The 17,499-nt window shown below is 38.7% G+C and overlaps 1 protein-coding gene across 1 annotated transcript in view; it reads right to left on the reverse strand.

The window, feature by feature from the left end:
- The window catches only part of ssh2.L (slingshot protein phosphatase 2 L homeolog), a 135,921-nt gene extending 118,653 nt beyond the window's left edge, over positions 1 to 17,268 (reverse strand). The window contains 1 exon segment of the mRNA NM_001096832.1: positions 17,057 to 17,268. Coding sequence (NP_001090301.1) covers positions 17,057 to 17,119 — 63 coding nt within the window. The 5' untranslated portion in view covers positions 17,120 to 17,268.
- Positions 17,269 to 17,499: the final 231 nt, after the last annotated feature.

Consider the following 17,499-nt stretch of genomic DNA (forward strand, 5'->3'; position numbering starts at 1 on the left):
ATCCAACCCTCGACTTTAACAAGGGCCCCAGTCCCTGAACTAGCCACACAGCCCCACAGCATGATGGAACCTCCACCAAATTTGGCAGTAGGTAACAGGTGTTTTTTTCGGAATGCAGTGTTCTTCTTCCTCCATGCAAAGCACTTTTTATGTGTAAATAACTAAATTTTCACCTCATCAGTCCAAAAGCACTTTGTTCCAAAATGACTGTGGCTTGTCTAAATGAGCTTTTGCATACAACAAGCGACTGTTTGTGGTGTGAGTGCAGAAAGGGCTTCTTTCTCATCACCCTGCCATACAGATGTTCTTTGTACAAATTGCGCTGAATTATAGAACGATGTACAGATACACCATCTGAAGCAAGTGCAGGTCTTTGGAGGTGATCTTGGGTTGTCTGTAACCATTCTCACAATCCTCCGCATATGCATATTTTTCTTGGCCTGCCAGACCTGGGTTTTACAGCAACTGTGCCTGTGGCCTTCCATTTCCTGATTACATTCCTTACAGTTGAAACTGACAGTTTAAAGCTTTTTGTAGCCTTCCCCTTACACATGATACTGAACAATCATTGTTTTCAGATCTTTTGAGAGTTGCTTTGAGGATCCCATGTTGTCACTCTTCAGAGGAGACTCAAACAGAAGCACAACTTGCAATTGGCCACCTTAAATACCTTCTCTCATGATTGGACACACCTGCCTATGACGTCCAAGGCTTAACAAGCTAATCCAACTAATTTGGTGTTGCCGGTAATTAGTATTGAGCAGTTACATGCATTCACATTAGCAAGATTACAAGGGTATCCAAATTTTTGCACAGCCAGTTTTTCCCATTTGATTTAATTTCATACAACTGAATACCGCTTCACTAAAACTCTTTGCTCAGAAAACACTCCAGTACTCAGATGTTCCTGGGAAATAAAAAAGACATACCATTGTTAAAAGTGGAGTAAATTATTTCGCAGGCTGATATGAGTTTCCAAAAATCTTCATATGAATGTACTTACGTGCCACAAAGACAAACTATAGCCTAGATAAGAAAATGGCTGGACATGTTGTACAGGTGGGATCCATTAATACGGAAACCTGTTATCCAAAAAGCTCCAAATTAGACTTAAACTCCATTTTAAGTCTATAATAATAAAACAGTACTTGATCCCAACTGAGATATAATAAATCCTTATTGGAGGCAAAACAATCTTATTGGGTTTAATTAATATTTAAACATTTTTTAGTAAACTTAAAGGGGTTGTTCACCTTCAAACAACTAGTTGGTTTCAGATCGTTCACCAGAAATAAAGAATTTTTCCTATTACTTTCTATTTTCTTTGTGTGACAGTTTTTTTAATATGGAAGTATAAACTGTTCTAAATTGATACATTTAGTTGATACATTTTTTATCTTTGTCCCTGCTGAGCAGAATCTCTGGGTTTCATTACAGGCAGCTGTTAGAATTGATACAATAGTTGTATGTCAATACTACAGAGATGCTGCTGAGAAATGTATCAACTAAATGTTGCAAAATCGTAACAGTTCAGAGTCTGCACCTGAATTACTGAGCTGCCAGACTTAAACATTAAACTTTAAACTTAAGATTTTGAAAAAACAGTAAAAAAAAAAAAAAAAAAAAAAAAAAAAAAAAAAAGAAGGAAAGTAGTTTAAAAAGTCATTTTTTCTGGGGAACAATCTGAAAACAATTGAACTTAACAAAAGGTTTTTGGAAGGTGAACAACCCCTTTAAGGTATGAGGGTCCAAATTAGGGAGAGACCACTTATCCAGAAAACTCCAGGTTCCGAGCGTTCTGGATAACAGGTCCCATACCATTATTTTTTTTAGTAAATTTACTGTAACAGACATATTAAAGGTTGAGTTGTATTAAACCCATAAAATTAGAGGGTATTTTTGTGTCAAAACTTTAATGTTTTTCTTAAAAAATCTCTAATTTTTAATTTAAAAAAAAAACAAACCCTTGAATTTTTCATGATTTATTAAACCCCGAAGCTGGAAATAGCTAAAATCTGAATATACTGCAGCTAAAACATGTCAAGGTAATGTAGAAGTCAATGGCAGAGATCCCTTGAACCATCTGAAGATGTTAATAGCCTTCATGATGTCTGGGTTTTTTTCAGGGGGTTTCGCTTGAAAACTTGATTAATTTCAGCGATTCTAGGGGTTTTTTTTACCTTTTTTCGGGTTGTTCACCGATTCGAGCTTTTTCCATTCGGGTTTTTTCTTAAATCGGAAAAGATTTGAGATGTGAATTCATTCGAGGTATAAAAAAACCTCACAAACCTCTAAAATTCGACCTTTGATAAATAACCTCCATAATGTCCTGCAGCCCTACAACAATAAAGAACTATGCCTTCCCATGCAGAATGCCAGATTGTAATACTGGCATGACATAAATATGACTTACTAATCAGCTTTGAACTGTGATGTATATATATTGGATTTGGATATATACTATAAATTGCTAATTGATCTAAAAACTCAAATGAGTGACAGCAACATGTGCAGTGAATCAGCAGAAAGAAGATCAACACTGGTCCAATTAGAAAATGTTCCATTTACCACCACTCTTTGTAGTCTATCCAGGTACAAATACTATGTTCCAGGCCAACATAGGGCAAGGCTTGAATAAAAAACATTAAAGAGAGCAAAAATAAATCCAAATCATGGCTGCCTAAAATTAGCTTGTAAAAAGAAATGTACCAAAAAAAAATTGTAACATGGTTAAATCCAATCCATAGCACCCAAGCACCCTTTAGGGTGAAGGCAGACAGGACATTTTGTCCGCCCCCACTAAAACTCCTCCAGCATCAGTGATAAAAGGTCAGAAAACCTTTGTATTAAAGTCAAAATCAATCCCCACCATTAAAACATAAGAACTGCGTTCCTGCAATTTGTCGCAATTTAAATATTTTTACTGGAAGGGATTCAGACTGACAAATACAAAGGTATGTATGGGGCTGGTTATCCAGAATGCTCTGGACCTGGGCATATCCGGTTAATGGATCTTTCTGTAATTTGGATCTTCATACCTTAAGTCTAGTAGAAAATCATGTTAATGTTAAATAAATCCAATAGGTTGGTTTTGCTTCCAATAAGAATTAATTATATCTTAGTTGAAATCAGGTACAAGGTATGATTTGATTATATTATTGGACATTTGGATTAGTTGGATAAAATGGCATTTATTGGGGGTGGCATTTCCATAATTCTGAGCTTTCTAGATAACGGGTTTCTGGATATCGGATCCCATACCTGTGTTTTCGAATATTTGGTCACCCACACCGGGGAAAATTACATGCAGGTGACAATACGTCCCGTCTGCCATTATACTGAATGATGTACTGTGGCTGGAATATCAACAGCAATCGCAGGAAACCACATATATCCAATTTTCTGGATATTCAGCAGCCAGTTGTTTGGATATTATACAATGACCACATTAAAGACTAGTCACATTGCTGTGGGTTGGTGTAGAACCATGTATTTTCGAGTTTGACAGTGGTCTTAGTTTTGCAGAACACTCACGTGTGACTGGTTTAGCTTCTGACATGTTTCAATTGGTTAAAGGAAGCGTAACATCAAAAAAATGAAGGTGTATTAAAGTAATGAAGATATAATGCAGTGTTGCCCTGCACTGGTAAACCTGTGTTTGCTTCAGAAACACTACTATTGTTTATATAAATAAGCTGCTGTGTAGCAATAGGGGCAGCCATTCAAAGGAGAAAAGGCTCAGGTTACACAGCAGATAACAGATAAGCTCTGTGGAACATAATGGTGTTATCTGTTATCCGCAATTTAACCTGTGCCATATAGCCTTTTTTCAATTTCTGCCAGCTTGTTTATATGAACTATAGTAGTGTTTCTGAAGCAAACACATCAGTTTTACCATGACATTTTCATTACTTTAAAACACTTTAATTTTTTGGTGTTACTGTTCCTTTAACAGGATGGGACAAATGGTGCCCATGACTAGTGATAGGCGAATTTATTTGGCAGGCACAAATTTGGATGAATTTCCGCGTTTCGGCGCCGGCTAATAAATGCGCAACATTGCTGCGAAAATTTGGTGGTGTCAAAGTTTTTTCGACGCCGGTGACTATTCCGATTCCAATTAAATGGACGCCCGTTGACTTTAATGTGCATCAAAAGTCGCAGATGAATTGTCGCTGGCGTCAAATTTCATGTTTCTCCAATTTTTCACGAGTTTCACGAATTTCAAAGGAAATACACGGATTTCGTGGCGAAGTGAAACTGGACAAATTCACTCATCACTACCCATGACACAATATAACCTTCAATAAGTAATTGATTATATCACACCATTACATCTGAGGAACGGTTCTGCACCCTAAAGTGTAGTTTGCCTTTTGTGGTCTCTTATTAAACACAGGCAAGTTGTCTTTACACCTTCCTTAGAAGCTGTGTCTTCATTTCACTGCTGAAAACCTTGAACTTGAACCCGTGGCTAGGAGGAACACCTGCACTAAGTCTGAGAAAAGAGGGGTGAGTGTGCATGTAAATGGTTTTAAGTTTGGAAGGACATGCAGCCTGTATAGTGCCAAGCTCAGATGCATATTTAAAAAAATGCATTAATGTCATCCGACATTCCAAGTTTGCATCCTGGAATTTTCCATAAAGGAAAAAGGACACCAACAGAACGACTCTCAAATAACGTAAAAGACAGAACACTAATAAACTGAGAAATTAAACAGTCATCATAGAAATTAAACATACCCCTAAATAGAAGTACTGTTTTAGAACTTGTAAAAACATTCATTTCCCCAGCCGTTGTATTCTTATGGGCCCAGTGTAAGGCTTCACAAATCTATAATAAATTTGTTAGATAACATAATGGAATGTTAGGAACAGTAACACCAAATAATGAAAGTGTTTTAAAGTCATGAAAAAATAATGTAGTGTTGCCCTGCACTGGTAAAACTGATTTGCTTCAGAAACTCTACTATAGTTCATATAAACAAGCTGCTGTGTAGCCATGGGGGCAGCCATTCAAGCTTGAAAAAAAGTAAAGGCACAGGATACACAGCAGATAAGAGATAAGCTCTGCAGTATACAACGGGATTCATCAGAACTTATCGGTTATCTATTGGAGATCCAATCGAAAGATCCATTATCCATAAAAACCCGGGTCCCGAGCATTCTGGATACCAGGTCAAATACCTGTACAGGTTATAAAGATAATGTGAGATATAGAACGTGAGGGAAACTTGCAATAAGTAGAGGATCCTATAGAAAGCTTTGCATTTGTTTTTTTTAAACAATTCATTTTCCATGCTCATAACAATACAGTTTTATTATTACAGAGAAAAAGGACATCATTTTTAATAATTTGGATTATATGGATAAAATGGAGTCTATGGGAGACAGCCTTTTTGTAATTCCGAGCTTTCTGGATAATTGGTTTCAGGGTAACTGATCCATACCTGTATATGCAAGCCCATACATGCCTTTCCGGATAACGGATCCTATACCTGTAACTTGCCTTCTCCCTGCCCTGTGTTGCCTACCTGTGTCCTCCAGTATTTAGCAGACTTAGGAGGCAGGGCAAACACCCTGAATAAGTGGGACACTGAAGCACACACAATTTGTTTTGTTTTTTAGTTGTATGGGGTTTTAACTAATTAGGGCAATTAGTAGTTGGGCAATAAACAGTACCTACAAGCCCAAATTGCTTCATTCAGTGGAACTGCAGACTGAGATACCAGTTCTTCAGGTGGGGGAAAGAATAACCAAACTTGACAGCAAGTTTAACAGGCTGGATACAAGCCCGTTCCAAGAATTGCAAGCCCAATTAATTTGTCCCACTGTACACAGCTGTATCTTACTATGCATATACAAATTTATAGCCTGCATATGCTCTCAGGCAGTGATCTCCCCAACCATGTAGCTCGTGAACAACATGTTGCTCTCCAACCCCTTGGATGTTGCTCTCAGGGTCCTCAAAACAGGTGCTATTTTTGAATTCCAAGCTTGAAAGCAAGTTTTAATTGCATAGAAATTAAGTATACTGGCAAGTAGAGTCGCCTGTAGGCTGCCAGCCCACATTGGGCTACCAAATAGCCAATCACAGCCCTTATTTGGCATCCCAAGGGACTTTTTCATGTTTTTGTTGCTCCCCAACTCTTTTTACGTTTGAATGTGGCTCACAGGTAAGAAGGTTGGGGTCCCCTGCTCTAAGGTAACCATAGGCGGGCAGTCCAATACTTCCACCCAACGGAAATTAAAAACAATGGGCATAAAAACTGTCCCCTCCATTTGTAGCCACTACTGATATTTAATTGGACCAAACTGTCACTACACACAGGACAAATTTCAGCCTCAACATGGACATGAAGATTTTGGCCGGAAACTTTTCTCCTGTGTGCAATGACAGACAAGATGTTTCTCTGCCGGCGGAAAAAAAACCTTGTCCTAAAATAGCCTACAATTATATAGGAAATATTGTACTTAAAGTAAAATATAAAGGGCTATAGATGTGACAAAGGGGTTCCATGATCATTTAAAGGCATAAGACCACAGGCCAACAGCTTTTATACAAGTAATGGAACGCTCAGGGGACTTTAAATTATCCTCATACTTTACAACAAGGAGGAAATTAAACACTATTAGAATATATTTTACAGGATATTCACAGTTCTTATATGACAAGACAAAAATAAAAAACTCTGCACTCTGATACTATTTGGGGATACTTAAAACGCATATTGATTGTGAAACGAATTGAAGCCATAAAAACAAAGTGATGATAAAATTCAATGATGTGTGCAAATAATTTACTCTGATGGATACAATAAAAAGTAACGTGAAATATTGTCTATGCATTTACATAATACAAAGAGATTTGTGGTGAAACAGAACGGTGGGAAAAGGAAAATTCGAGGTGGAAGATCCGAGAGATCTAAATAAACTCATATTATTCCTCACTGATTGTCTAGGGATCACGGCAAGATTCCAGCCTCAGTCACTATTGATCACTAGCTGTAACAAAGATTTGGATATACACGAGAACCCCAATTTTAAGTTTTTCAGGGGACCACAAAAAAATGGTGTAAAATCCAGGAAAATGTATTATGCATAATAAATAGGTGGGACCACAAACAACAATGTAAAATGAGGGGAAACTTAAAATCAGGGGATGTAAAATTGAGGTTCCCACTGTAAATATGCCAAGGATGAATGCCAAGTACAGGTATGGGATCCATTATCTGGAAACCCATTATCCAGAAAGCTCCAAATTACGGAAAGGCTGTGTCCCACAGACTCCATTTTATCCAATTTAATCCATACTTTTAAGACTGATTTCCTTTTTCTCTGTAATAATAAAACAGTAGCTTGTACTTGATCCAAACCAATATATAATTAATCCTTATTGGAAGCAGAACCAGCCTATTGGGTTTATTTAACATTTACATGATTTTCTAGTAGACTTAAGGTATAAAGATCCAGATTACAGAAAGATCTGTTATCCAGAAAAGCCGAGGTCAGAGCATTCTGGATAACAGGCCCAATACCTGTATCAGCAAAAACTAGGAACGATGATCTATTGAAGTAACTAGAAGAAAAACTAAGTTTGTTTCTTGTTTCATGTGAAACTATGTCGCTGTAAAAAAGGGCCCAGTGTATGATAAAAATTGAAATTTGCAAAATTCCAATTTAACAGCACATATCTTTGACAGCAAAGACTTGCATTTCCCTCCATACTCAAAACCTTCCCTTTCCCATTAAAGAGAAAAACAACCATAAAGGCTGAAGGTCACAGCAGTGGATTAGAGTTCAACTGCATTACCTTAATGAGTCATCTGTAACCACAAAGGCTTCTTATCAGAAAGCTGACAGGTCTATAATGTATCCAAAACAAATGTAACATTATATTACATTATTTATGTCCTATCAGGTCTATTGTATATTGAAAACAAAGTATATCCCTACGCATTCAGCATCATAGCACTCGTGGCTGCAAGCCGGCAATGCCAGTTATAGAAGATCACTAGATTACTTGGAGATTGTGGACTGCAACTCCCAGCAGCGTAGCGAGAATACAGGGAGTTTTACTATATGAAAGCTCTCATATATCCTACAAATTATATCCTTATAAACAGTGCTTAGTGATGACATAAGTTATATTCAGCGCTTTGTGAGATCAAGTCTGCCACATGCCTTTTTGGAAATTGGTATTATAATAAAGTGCCCTCTGTTGTAAAAATTAAGGACATTAGAAGTAGGGACATTATCCCCGAATTCTTTGCAAAAGATTTGGTTGAATACTGAATCTGAATCCTAATTTGCATATGCAAATAAGGGTCGGGAAAGGGAAAAGTGGAAAAACATTTTTTACTTTGTTTTACGATGAAGTCACATGATTTCCCTTCCCGCCCCTAATTTACATATGTAGATTTGCATTTGTAAATTATGATTCGGATTGGTTTCGGCCAGGCACAAGGATTCGCCCAAATTTGAACCCTGCTGAAAAAGGCAGAATCCCAAACTGAATCTTGGATTCAGTGCATCCTTAATTAGACGTCACCTCAAAATGTAATGACCTGTATAAAAGCACTCCGTTTTTGTCCTCTATACCTTTATATTAGGGATGCACCGAATCTAGGTTTCAGTTTGGGATTTGCCCTTTTTCAGGATTCGGATTCAGCCAAATCCTTGTGCTTGGCCGAACCAAATTAGGGGCAGGAAGGGAAATCACATAACTTTTTGTCAGAAAACAATTTTTTTATTTTTGCATTTCCAGCCATGAGGCAAGTTTTTTGTAAATGAAAAACAGGTGTACTACCAAACTGAGCCTCCTTAAGGGTAGAACTACATGGGCGATTTCCACGCATTTTCGGCGGATCCAGTGTGCTGCGTCAAAACGCAGGCGCCAAGTCGGATGTAATGGAAAATAAAGTGAGCAACAGCAATGTCGGATGGTGTTGCAGCATCCGACATTTGTATTTCTTACCTTATTTTCCGTCGCATCCGACTTGATGCCTGCATTTTGGAGCAACGCGTAGGATCCGCCGAAAACGTGTGAAAATCTCCCATGTAGTTCTACCCTTAGAATACCAGTCCATATAGGGGCTAACAAATAATCAATCACAGCCTTTATTTATCACCTCCAGGAACTTTTTTCATGCTTGTGGTGCTCCCCAACACTCTTTACAATTAATTGTGGCTCACGGTTTAAAAAGGTTGAAGACCCTTATCTAGACACATTTCAGCCACTTTGTCAATATACTGTAGCATTAGGTTTGACTAATAAATTCTCTTGGAGCCTTAAGGTGGCCATACCCGGGCCGATAAAAGCTGCGACAGACCAAGTCGGCAGATTATTGCTCCGTGTATGGGGCGCTCTGACGGGCTTCCCTGATCTATATCAGTCCGAAAGTCGGTCAGATGCCGATCAGACAGGACTAAAAAATCCATCGCATCACGGCTGCATCTGTTCGGTGATGAGGTCCCGCGATCCGACCACCAGTTACCCTCCGTTATGATCCGATCATTGGGGCATAGGGCCCACGATCGGATCAGCCCAATATCACCCACCTCAAGGTGGGCATATGGGGAGAGATCCCCTTGTTTGCCGACATCACAAAACGAGCTGATCTCTCATTGTTTGGCCACCTTTATATATATATATATATATATATATATATATATATGTGCCAGAAGACTGAGAAAAGGAAGTAAAGCAAAGGTTTACCTAATGTATATATTTCAAACCTGCGAAATCAGCATTTAAACAATAATACACACATGATAAACCCGTTCCTATGGAAGCAGACAAAGCTATTTACAATTGCTATCATTTCTGGTATGTAAATGGCAACAATATATGGATCATATGAATAAACCCATGATTGGAGTATAAAGAAATTCCATAATCAACACACAAAAGCAAATGCTAGTTGCAAAAAACACGAAAAGGAGTATAGCTCTTAGGAGAAAATGTATTTTAGTCTTTGCCCTTACGGAGAGCAGTGGATTCTTGTTGTCATGAGACTGCTCACTCCTTGTTTGCCTCCTGGGCTTAAACAAATGCTCCAACCCTGCTTGGCTGGAATTTCAGAAACAGGATCAAAGCAATAGGCACATGGCAAAATCAATGATCCCTCATCTGAATAAGGAGGGTCGGAGGTGAAGCAGTTATTACTGAATCCCATTGCCTCTATTGCCCAAATGAGTATAAGGGAACATGACAAAGTTGCTTGTACAGGTATCAGAAATTCTGAGCCGTCTCCCATAGACTCAATTATATCCAAATTTTTTAAATTATTTCCTTTTTCTCTGAAATAATAAAACGGTACCTTGTACTTGATCCAAACTAAGATATAATTAATCCTTATTGGAAGCAAACCAACCGATTGGGTTTATTTAATGTTTACATGATCTTCTAGTAGACAAGGTATGAAGATCCAAATTACAGAAAGATCCGCTATCCGGAAAACCCCAGGTCCCAGTCATTCTTAGCACTGGATGTTATGGTTACTGCACTGAACAGAGGCCCCTGTAAATACCAGTTCTCCTAGAGCAGCCAAATACTAATGGGTGGCAAATGCATAGTCATATGTGCAAGGCTATTTGCTCTGATATTAAACAATGCACAGATACAGTATCAGGTCTGGACTGGGACTTAAAATAGGCCCTGGCTTTTCAAGTACACAGAGGCCCCATCAGCCCACTAAATAGTGAATGTAACATAGTACGTAACATAGTAAGTTAGGTTGAAAAAAGACACTCGTCCATCAAGTCTATATTTAACCTGCTAGTTGATCCAGAGGAAGGCAAAACAACATTTGAAGCCTCTCCAATTTGCCTCAGAGGGGGGGGGGAAAATACCTTCCTGACTCCAAGATGGCAATCGGACTGGTTCCTGGATCAACCTGTACTATAAGCTATATTTCATAACCCTTTAATGTCTATAACTAGTGAATGGATAGCGAATGTCTAAGGACAGCATCCTCTCAGAATCCATAATTGCCTAGATTGCCAGTCTGGGACTGTATAGGATCTATTATAAAGAATGACTGTCCGTAAAGCTACTAAACCAAATTTAAACATTAAGGGGCAGATTTACTAAACTCGAGTGAATTTTCGAAAGTAAAAAAAAAAAATTTTGGGTACTTCGACCATCGAATAGGCTATATTCGACCTCGATTCGAACAATTTTTACTTCGAATCGAAGTCGAATGGTCGAATATAGCCTATTCGATGGTCGAAGTACCCAAAAATATTCGGCCATTCGATAATCAAAGTACTGTCTCTTTAAAAAAAAACTGACTTCATACTTCGCCAAATTAAAGCTACCGAAATGCAACGTTAGCCTATGGGGACCTTCCAGAGCACTTTTCTAAGTTTTGTTTGGTCGAATAAAAATCCTTCGATCGATCGCTAAAAAAACATTCGATTATTTGATTTGATCGATTTAAATTGTTCGATCAAACGATTTCTATTCGATCGTTCGAACGCTAAATTCAGTGAAAAATCCTTTGACTTCGATATTCGAAGTCGAAGGATTTCAATTCGAGGGTCGAATCTGCCCCTAAATAAACCCAATAGGATTATTTTGTCAACAATATGGATTCCTGCCGCTTAGTTGGAATCAAGTACAAAGTGCTCTTACACTATTACAAAGCAAAATTCTTTGCTTAGAATTAAATTCCCATAATGTTGAGATTTTTGGATAATGGGTTTCCAGATAAGGGATCTGGTGCCAACCAGTAGCAGCAGTACACTTGCATTTTATCCAGCATGTAACAAAGCAGCATGCAGAACTAAAACTACAGAGTACAAACATTATGACTGACATTTACACAGCTGCTGCAAGGATGGGCCTCAAGTATAATGGGAGAGAATCTTATTCACTACTTCCCTTTATAGTCAATAGGGATTATGACAAACAGAAGCAAATATGACCAGAAAATACAGAAGCAAGTCTTTTTTGAGCAATCATTTCTACTGGGAGCCACACAGAGATGGGAAGAAAGACAGACTAACTGTTAAAACATAAGGTCTCCATGTAGCTGACTACAGTCTGATTTCTTTCTACGCTTTTATGAGCAAGAAGTAGCTTAGGAAAAAAATTAATATTTTTACAATATACTAGAAACAGGTCATGAGGCTCAATTTAATGTAACCTTCTTCTGTGGCCAAATTGGGGCATGGCTAAAGTTTGGGGCGCTTGAACTGCGCAGTTGTACAGGGCATCAAAAGGAAGGAGTGGACACCAGACTGACAAGTATTCATCCAAATAACATTAACATATAATTATATAGAAGATAACTAGGATATTAACAAAATAATAAATTATAATGATGGACCCAGCTTTGCCACATTACCTCACAAAATGGTATAGTTTTGTGACGTTTCAATAGCCTATATTTTTTCTTAACTTAACGCTACCATTAATTCAGTGAGTTATATATTATATAGAAGTGAATATAACTACAGGTATGGGACCGGTTATCCAGAATGCTTGGGACCTGAGGTTTTCCAGATAAGGGCTCTTTCTGTAATTTGGATCTTCATACCTTAAGTCTACTAGAAAATCATGTAAATATGAAATAAACCCAGTAGGCTGGTTTTGCTTCCAATGAGGATTAATTATATATTAGTTTGGATCAAGTGCAAGACACGGTTTTATTATTACAGAGAAAAGAGAAATCGTTTGGATTATTTGGTAAAAAGAGAGTCCATGGGAGATGGACTTTCCATAATTCGGAGCTTTCTGGATAACGGATCCCATACCCGAATACCGTATATACTCGAGTATAAGCCGAGTTTTTCAGCCCCCAAAATATGCTGAAAAACTCTACCTCGGCTTATACTCGGGTCAAGCGCAAAAACGGTCGCCGGCGCCTAAGAATAGTCACCGGCGTCCAAGAATAGTCGCCGGTGCCCAAGAATAGTCTCCAAGAATATTCGCCTGCATCCAAGAATGGTCGCCGGCATCCAAAAACGAGACGCCAGCACCTCCAATGGGAGCAGAAACCCTCAATATTTTGATTGAAACTTACTGCATTTCTCACCCTAGGCTTATACTCGAGTCAATAAGCTTTCCCAGTTTTTGGAGGTAAAATTAGGTACCTCGGCTTATACTCGGGACGTCTTATACTCGAGTATATACGGTATTAAAGTATATTTTCAGCTATATCTTAATGCAGCACCTGTATTGATGGAGAGTACCTTGCAACCAATAATAAAAGATTTACTGATATCATCAAAAGGACGGGGAGGGGAAAAATACAAGATGATGACAAGCAGAAGAGTTTAATCAAAAATTCTAACCCAAGGGTTGGGACCCAGAAATAGGTGCCCATGCTGTCTGGCATTTTTATTTCCCTTTACAAACCTGAACTTTCTTCCTAGAATATAAATAGTAAGTAAAATGGGATGAATAACAAGTATGTAGTGGGGAACGTAAATCACTAACTTTATTTGGGTGCCCTAAAAAAAAAAAAACGTTATGAAACATAGTATATATTTGTAAGTTTTTGTTGTTTCACAAAATATGGTAATGGTTCCTGAACAAACAAACTGCACTAGACCAGTGATAATGTGTTACTAAAACTCAAAAATGTAATGATGTTGCTACATAATCCCCAACCTTTACTACTGCTCAACTCAGTTTTTATTGTACCACCTGTAATCTACTTTACAGGTGTGCCAGTCACACTGTTTGAGACTAAACAAGAACAGAACAAGGGTGCTGGGTATCATTATGTGCATGGAAGGAGAGCATTGTACATTGTAATTAAGATATAAGGTGTCAGTATTACAGAAAAACGTTTCCTAGGCAAGGGATTTGCACAAATGACTGAGAGCGGCCAGATAGCCCCCAGCAACGCACACCTGTTGATAACTGGAGGCATATGTACATCTCAAATACAAATACCAATAACTTAAAACAAACCACAGAAAAGAAAACCACAACAAAACTATCATATGGGGGGCAAGGTGCAAAGTCAGCACATACCCAGTTATTGGGTAAGTGTGCACATCACACAGAGAAATTTTTTAAAAAAAAGTAATTAGACCTAAAGTATTAGTTTCACACTGGACTCGAGAAGAAAACACTCTATTTGGACTTCAGACTGGTCTTCCCCAAATCAAGGACCAGACCCCCCTGATAGAAGGTATAAACTTTAATTGGAAGATTTTACTGTTATTTTTGGATAGAATTAGCCCAGCTAACCCAAACTGTATTGTAGGTGATTTTATACATCAACACTTTTCTGCATAACAAACATTGCAGGGCTGATTTACTAAAACTCAGATTAATCTCAGTTTTTTATGAAAACAAAGTCAACCAAACTCCCTCCCACAAATTGAACTCATTTATTAATAATTTTTCTCAAAAAAAATCAGAAGAACAAAATTGGGCATCAATTTTTATTGTACGACTGACACGCCGAAAACTTGTATTTTTGCTGCAAAAACTCGACTTTTTTGGAATATCGGAGGAAAACGCAGACTTTTTCGGATTATCCACGCAGGTCACAATGTCAAAAAACAACTTGAGGGTCATCTGCCATTGATTTCTACAGGTTTGAGATGGCGCATTTTCGGATTCGGATTTTTAGCATCTTCGGGGTGTGATAAATCTCTAAAAATTCGAGTTTTGATTTTTCCATGAAAATTTCTAGTTTTCCCCCTATAAACCTCAAACAGAAAAAAAAAAAATCGAGGTTTAATAAAAAAAAAACACCAAAAGGCTGGTTTTGCTTCCAGTAAGGCTTAAGTATATCCTAGTTTGGATCAAGTTCAAGATACTGTTTTATTATTTCAGAGAAAATTTAAATCAATTTTTAAAAATTTGGATTATTTGGATAAGAGTCTATGGGAGACCACTATTCCATAATTTGGAGCTTTATAGAGAACGAGTTTCCGGATAACGGATCCCATACCTGTATTAACAGCAGTGTAACAATGTTGGATTAACTCTCTACATAAAAACCGTGGTAATGAAAGAGCGTGCCTCCACAATGTGCATTGATATAAAAGCTAATGCTGCACAGAATTTTAGCTTACAGAACAGAGCTTTGTTATATGCAGACATCAAAGAGGTCTTATGACCACCATGCAGTAGCAGAACTAACAATCAAGAATTACTGTACATATCTCTATGATTTTCTCAAGAAATACCATTCCCTGTATACAAAAAAAATATGTAAAAATACATTTGGGCCCTTGGACAAATTAAGGGTCTAAAAAAAGTCCCAACTGAGAGTATAACAAGGAGTCTTCAGCTATGGTTCGGGACTCAAAAAACATGTCCCTATGCTGTACAGGGTGGGTCTCCCACTAGCCTTGTAATACCTGTCACTTTCTGTAAATGCACTTGAAGAAGGGGCTTGTCCCCAAACCGAGATCTTAATAAAGCATCACAGTCATTGTATGGTGCTGAATATGTGAGTGCCATTTGGTTTTTGTATTATTTTATGAACACACAGTTCTTCTACAAGCAGCATAAGCACCAAATAGAGCCCCACCTTATTATTTATGTACACAGCTACACACATGGACTTATTTTTCGGAACTGACAGAAAACCCTTTAAGCACAGTGAAATGAATTCCTACAATAAAGCGTAGCTTTTAAAATAAAGGTACACAGCCAATTTGTGTTTTGTGCCAGGAGGATTCCCAAAAATAATATGAGCCCCAAAGGAAAATGAAACACTGCATAATAGTCGCACATAGTAAATTTCAGAAGCTATGACAGCCTGGACGGAAACTTTTGGATGAACGAAAGTCCTCAATGAGAATATTCATTCATTATGCGCTGCACACAAGCGATGATGAACGAATCATAATTTGCATACAACAGAAGCAAAATGGAGCAGCCAAAAAAAGGATTCCGATTCGATTTAAATGGAGGTGAAGCGAACCTAAACACTTTGTTAACACCAATCTGCATGACAGAGAAGCCACTTGGAGACATTATAGCTTTCCTACACGCAAAGGCTGATCTGAAAATTAAAAAAAAAGTAGTGGGGTGACACTTCTATGTAGATGTAGCATGCCAGGTCTTGTTTACAATACAACAGCTAAGCATTACCAAGCAGTTAGGCAGCAGGCAACAGGAAATCAATTAGGTTTATTAAAACAATACACCTCTCCCTGCTTCACCACAATTCTTAGCGATTGCTCCTGCTCTCTATTAATAACAATGTGGCTCTTCCGAAAACTGTAATTCTGGCATTTCGGAGGGGTGGAGGTGAACGGTCACCTGCTTTCACACTGACAGTGCCTGGTTCAATACGCACGTTCTATATAATCACAGCTGGGTGAAGGGTACCTGCCAAGATAGCTGGTATTAAATGTCAGCCTGGCAGCTGTTCTAACATGCCAAGGACAGACTCCTTTTTTTTTTTTTTTTTTTTTGGAAACAGGCAGTCCTGACAAAATGATAAACATGGCACCGATATGAAACCTGTGACTGTGGACTACAGTTCCCAGCAACCTCTCGATGGCCAGGAGATGCTGGGAACAAAGCAAGCACTTCACTGTGAACTAGATTTCATGATGCTTAAAGCCAGACATTACCAAAGCTCCCCATGAGGCTATATACCAATTGCTGATGATACTGTACCAGCCTGTGCTATGGAAAATGATGTTGCTTGTGTCCCTCTCAGGAGAGCAACCCTGCCAGCCTGTGTGCCACACCTACCCATTTCTAAATTAAAAACACTGAATTAAAATGCTCTTTTGATGGCTACAATGTATATTAAACCCATCCCTGCAATAATATATATATATATATATATATATATATATATATATATATATATATATATATTGCTGCAATGGCAGATAGTGGGCAAGGGAGCCCTGCTATACAATGTAGTGTTAGAGAGTGTGCCCCAGTTGTGCCAGGCCTGGGTAACCCAGTAGAGGAAACCAAGGATATTCAGGAGACAAGAAGAAGCAGCAGCCCTGGCGCATGCGCAGTGAGGCGCCGGTGGACTCTATAGCAGGAAGCCCTGGAAATACCAGACAATAGGGATATAAAGGAAACCATGATTTTCTCATTATCACTCACCGACACGCAGGGGCTGGAGGTGGTGCTGGGGGTGGGGGATCTCTGCACTGTAACCAAAGCCATCTAGCAGAATAAGCTGGAAGAGATCCGAGACTGGTCAGGCATATTTAGCTCAAGGAGAAAGCGTGAAGGCTTGAGACACGGCTTGAGGTTCCTGAAGAGGCGCCACAGATGAGCAAATCCTTAGAAGGCTGGAAGCCCCCCTCAACAACCACCGCCTATTCACAGACAGTGGAGCGGCAGCAATGTATGTGTGTAGAGATGGGTGTCACTGCGCAGGCGCGCACTTGTCAGCCGTCACTCGGCTCCACCCACTTTCCACTCTCTCACTGCCGGTGCAGCGGGTCAGTAGTCGTGGGGCGCTCCAGGTGCTGCTGTTCCGTTTTCATTCCGAATATTGGCTGGCTGGAGCTCTGTTATCCAGAAAGCTCCGAGTTATAGGA

Source organism: Xenopus laevis, chromosome 2L (assembly GCF_017654675.1).
Source record: "Xenopus laevis strain J_2021 chromosome 2L, Xenopus_laevis_v10.1, whole genome shotgun sequence".
NCBI lineage: Eukaryota > Metazoa > Chordata > Amphibia > Anura > Pipidae > Xenopus > Xenopus laevis.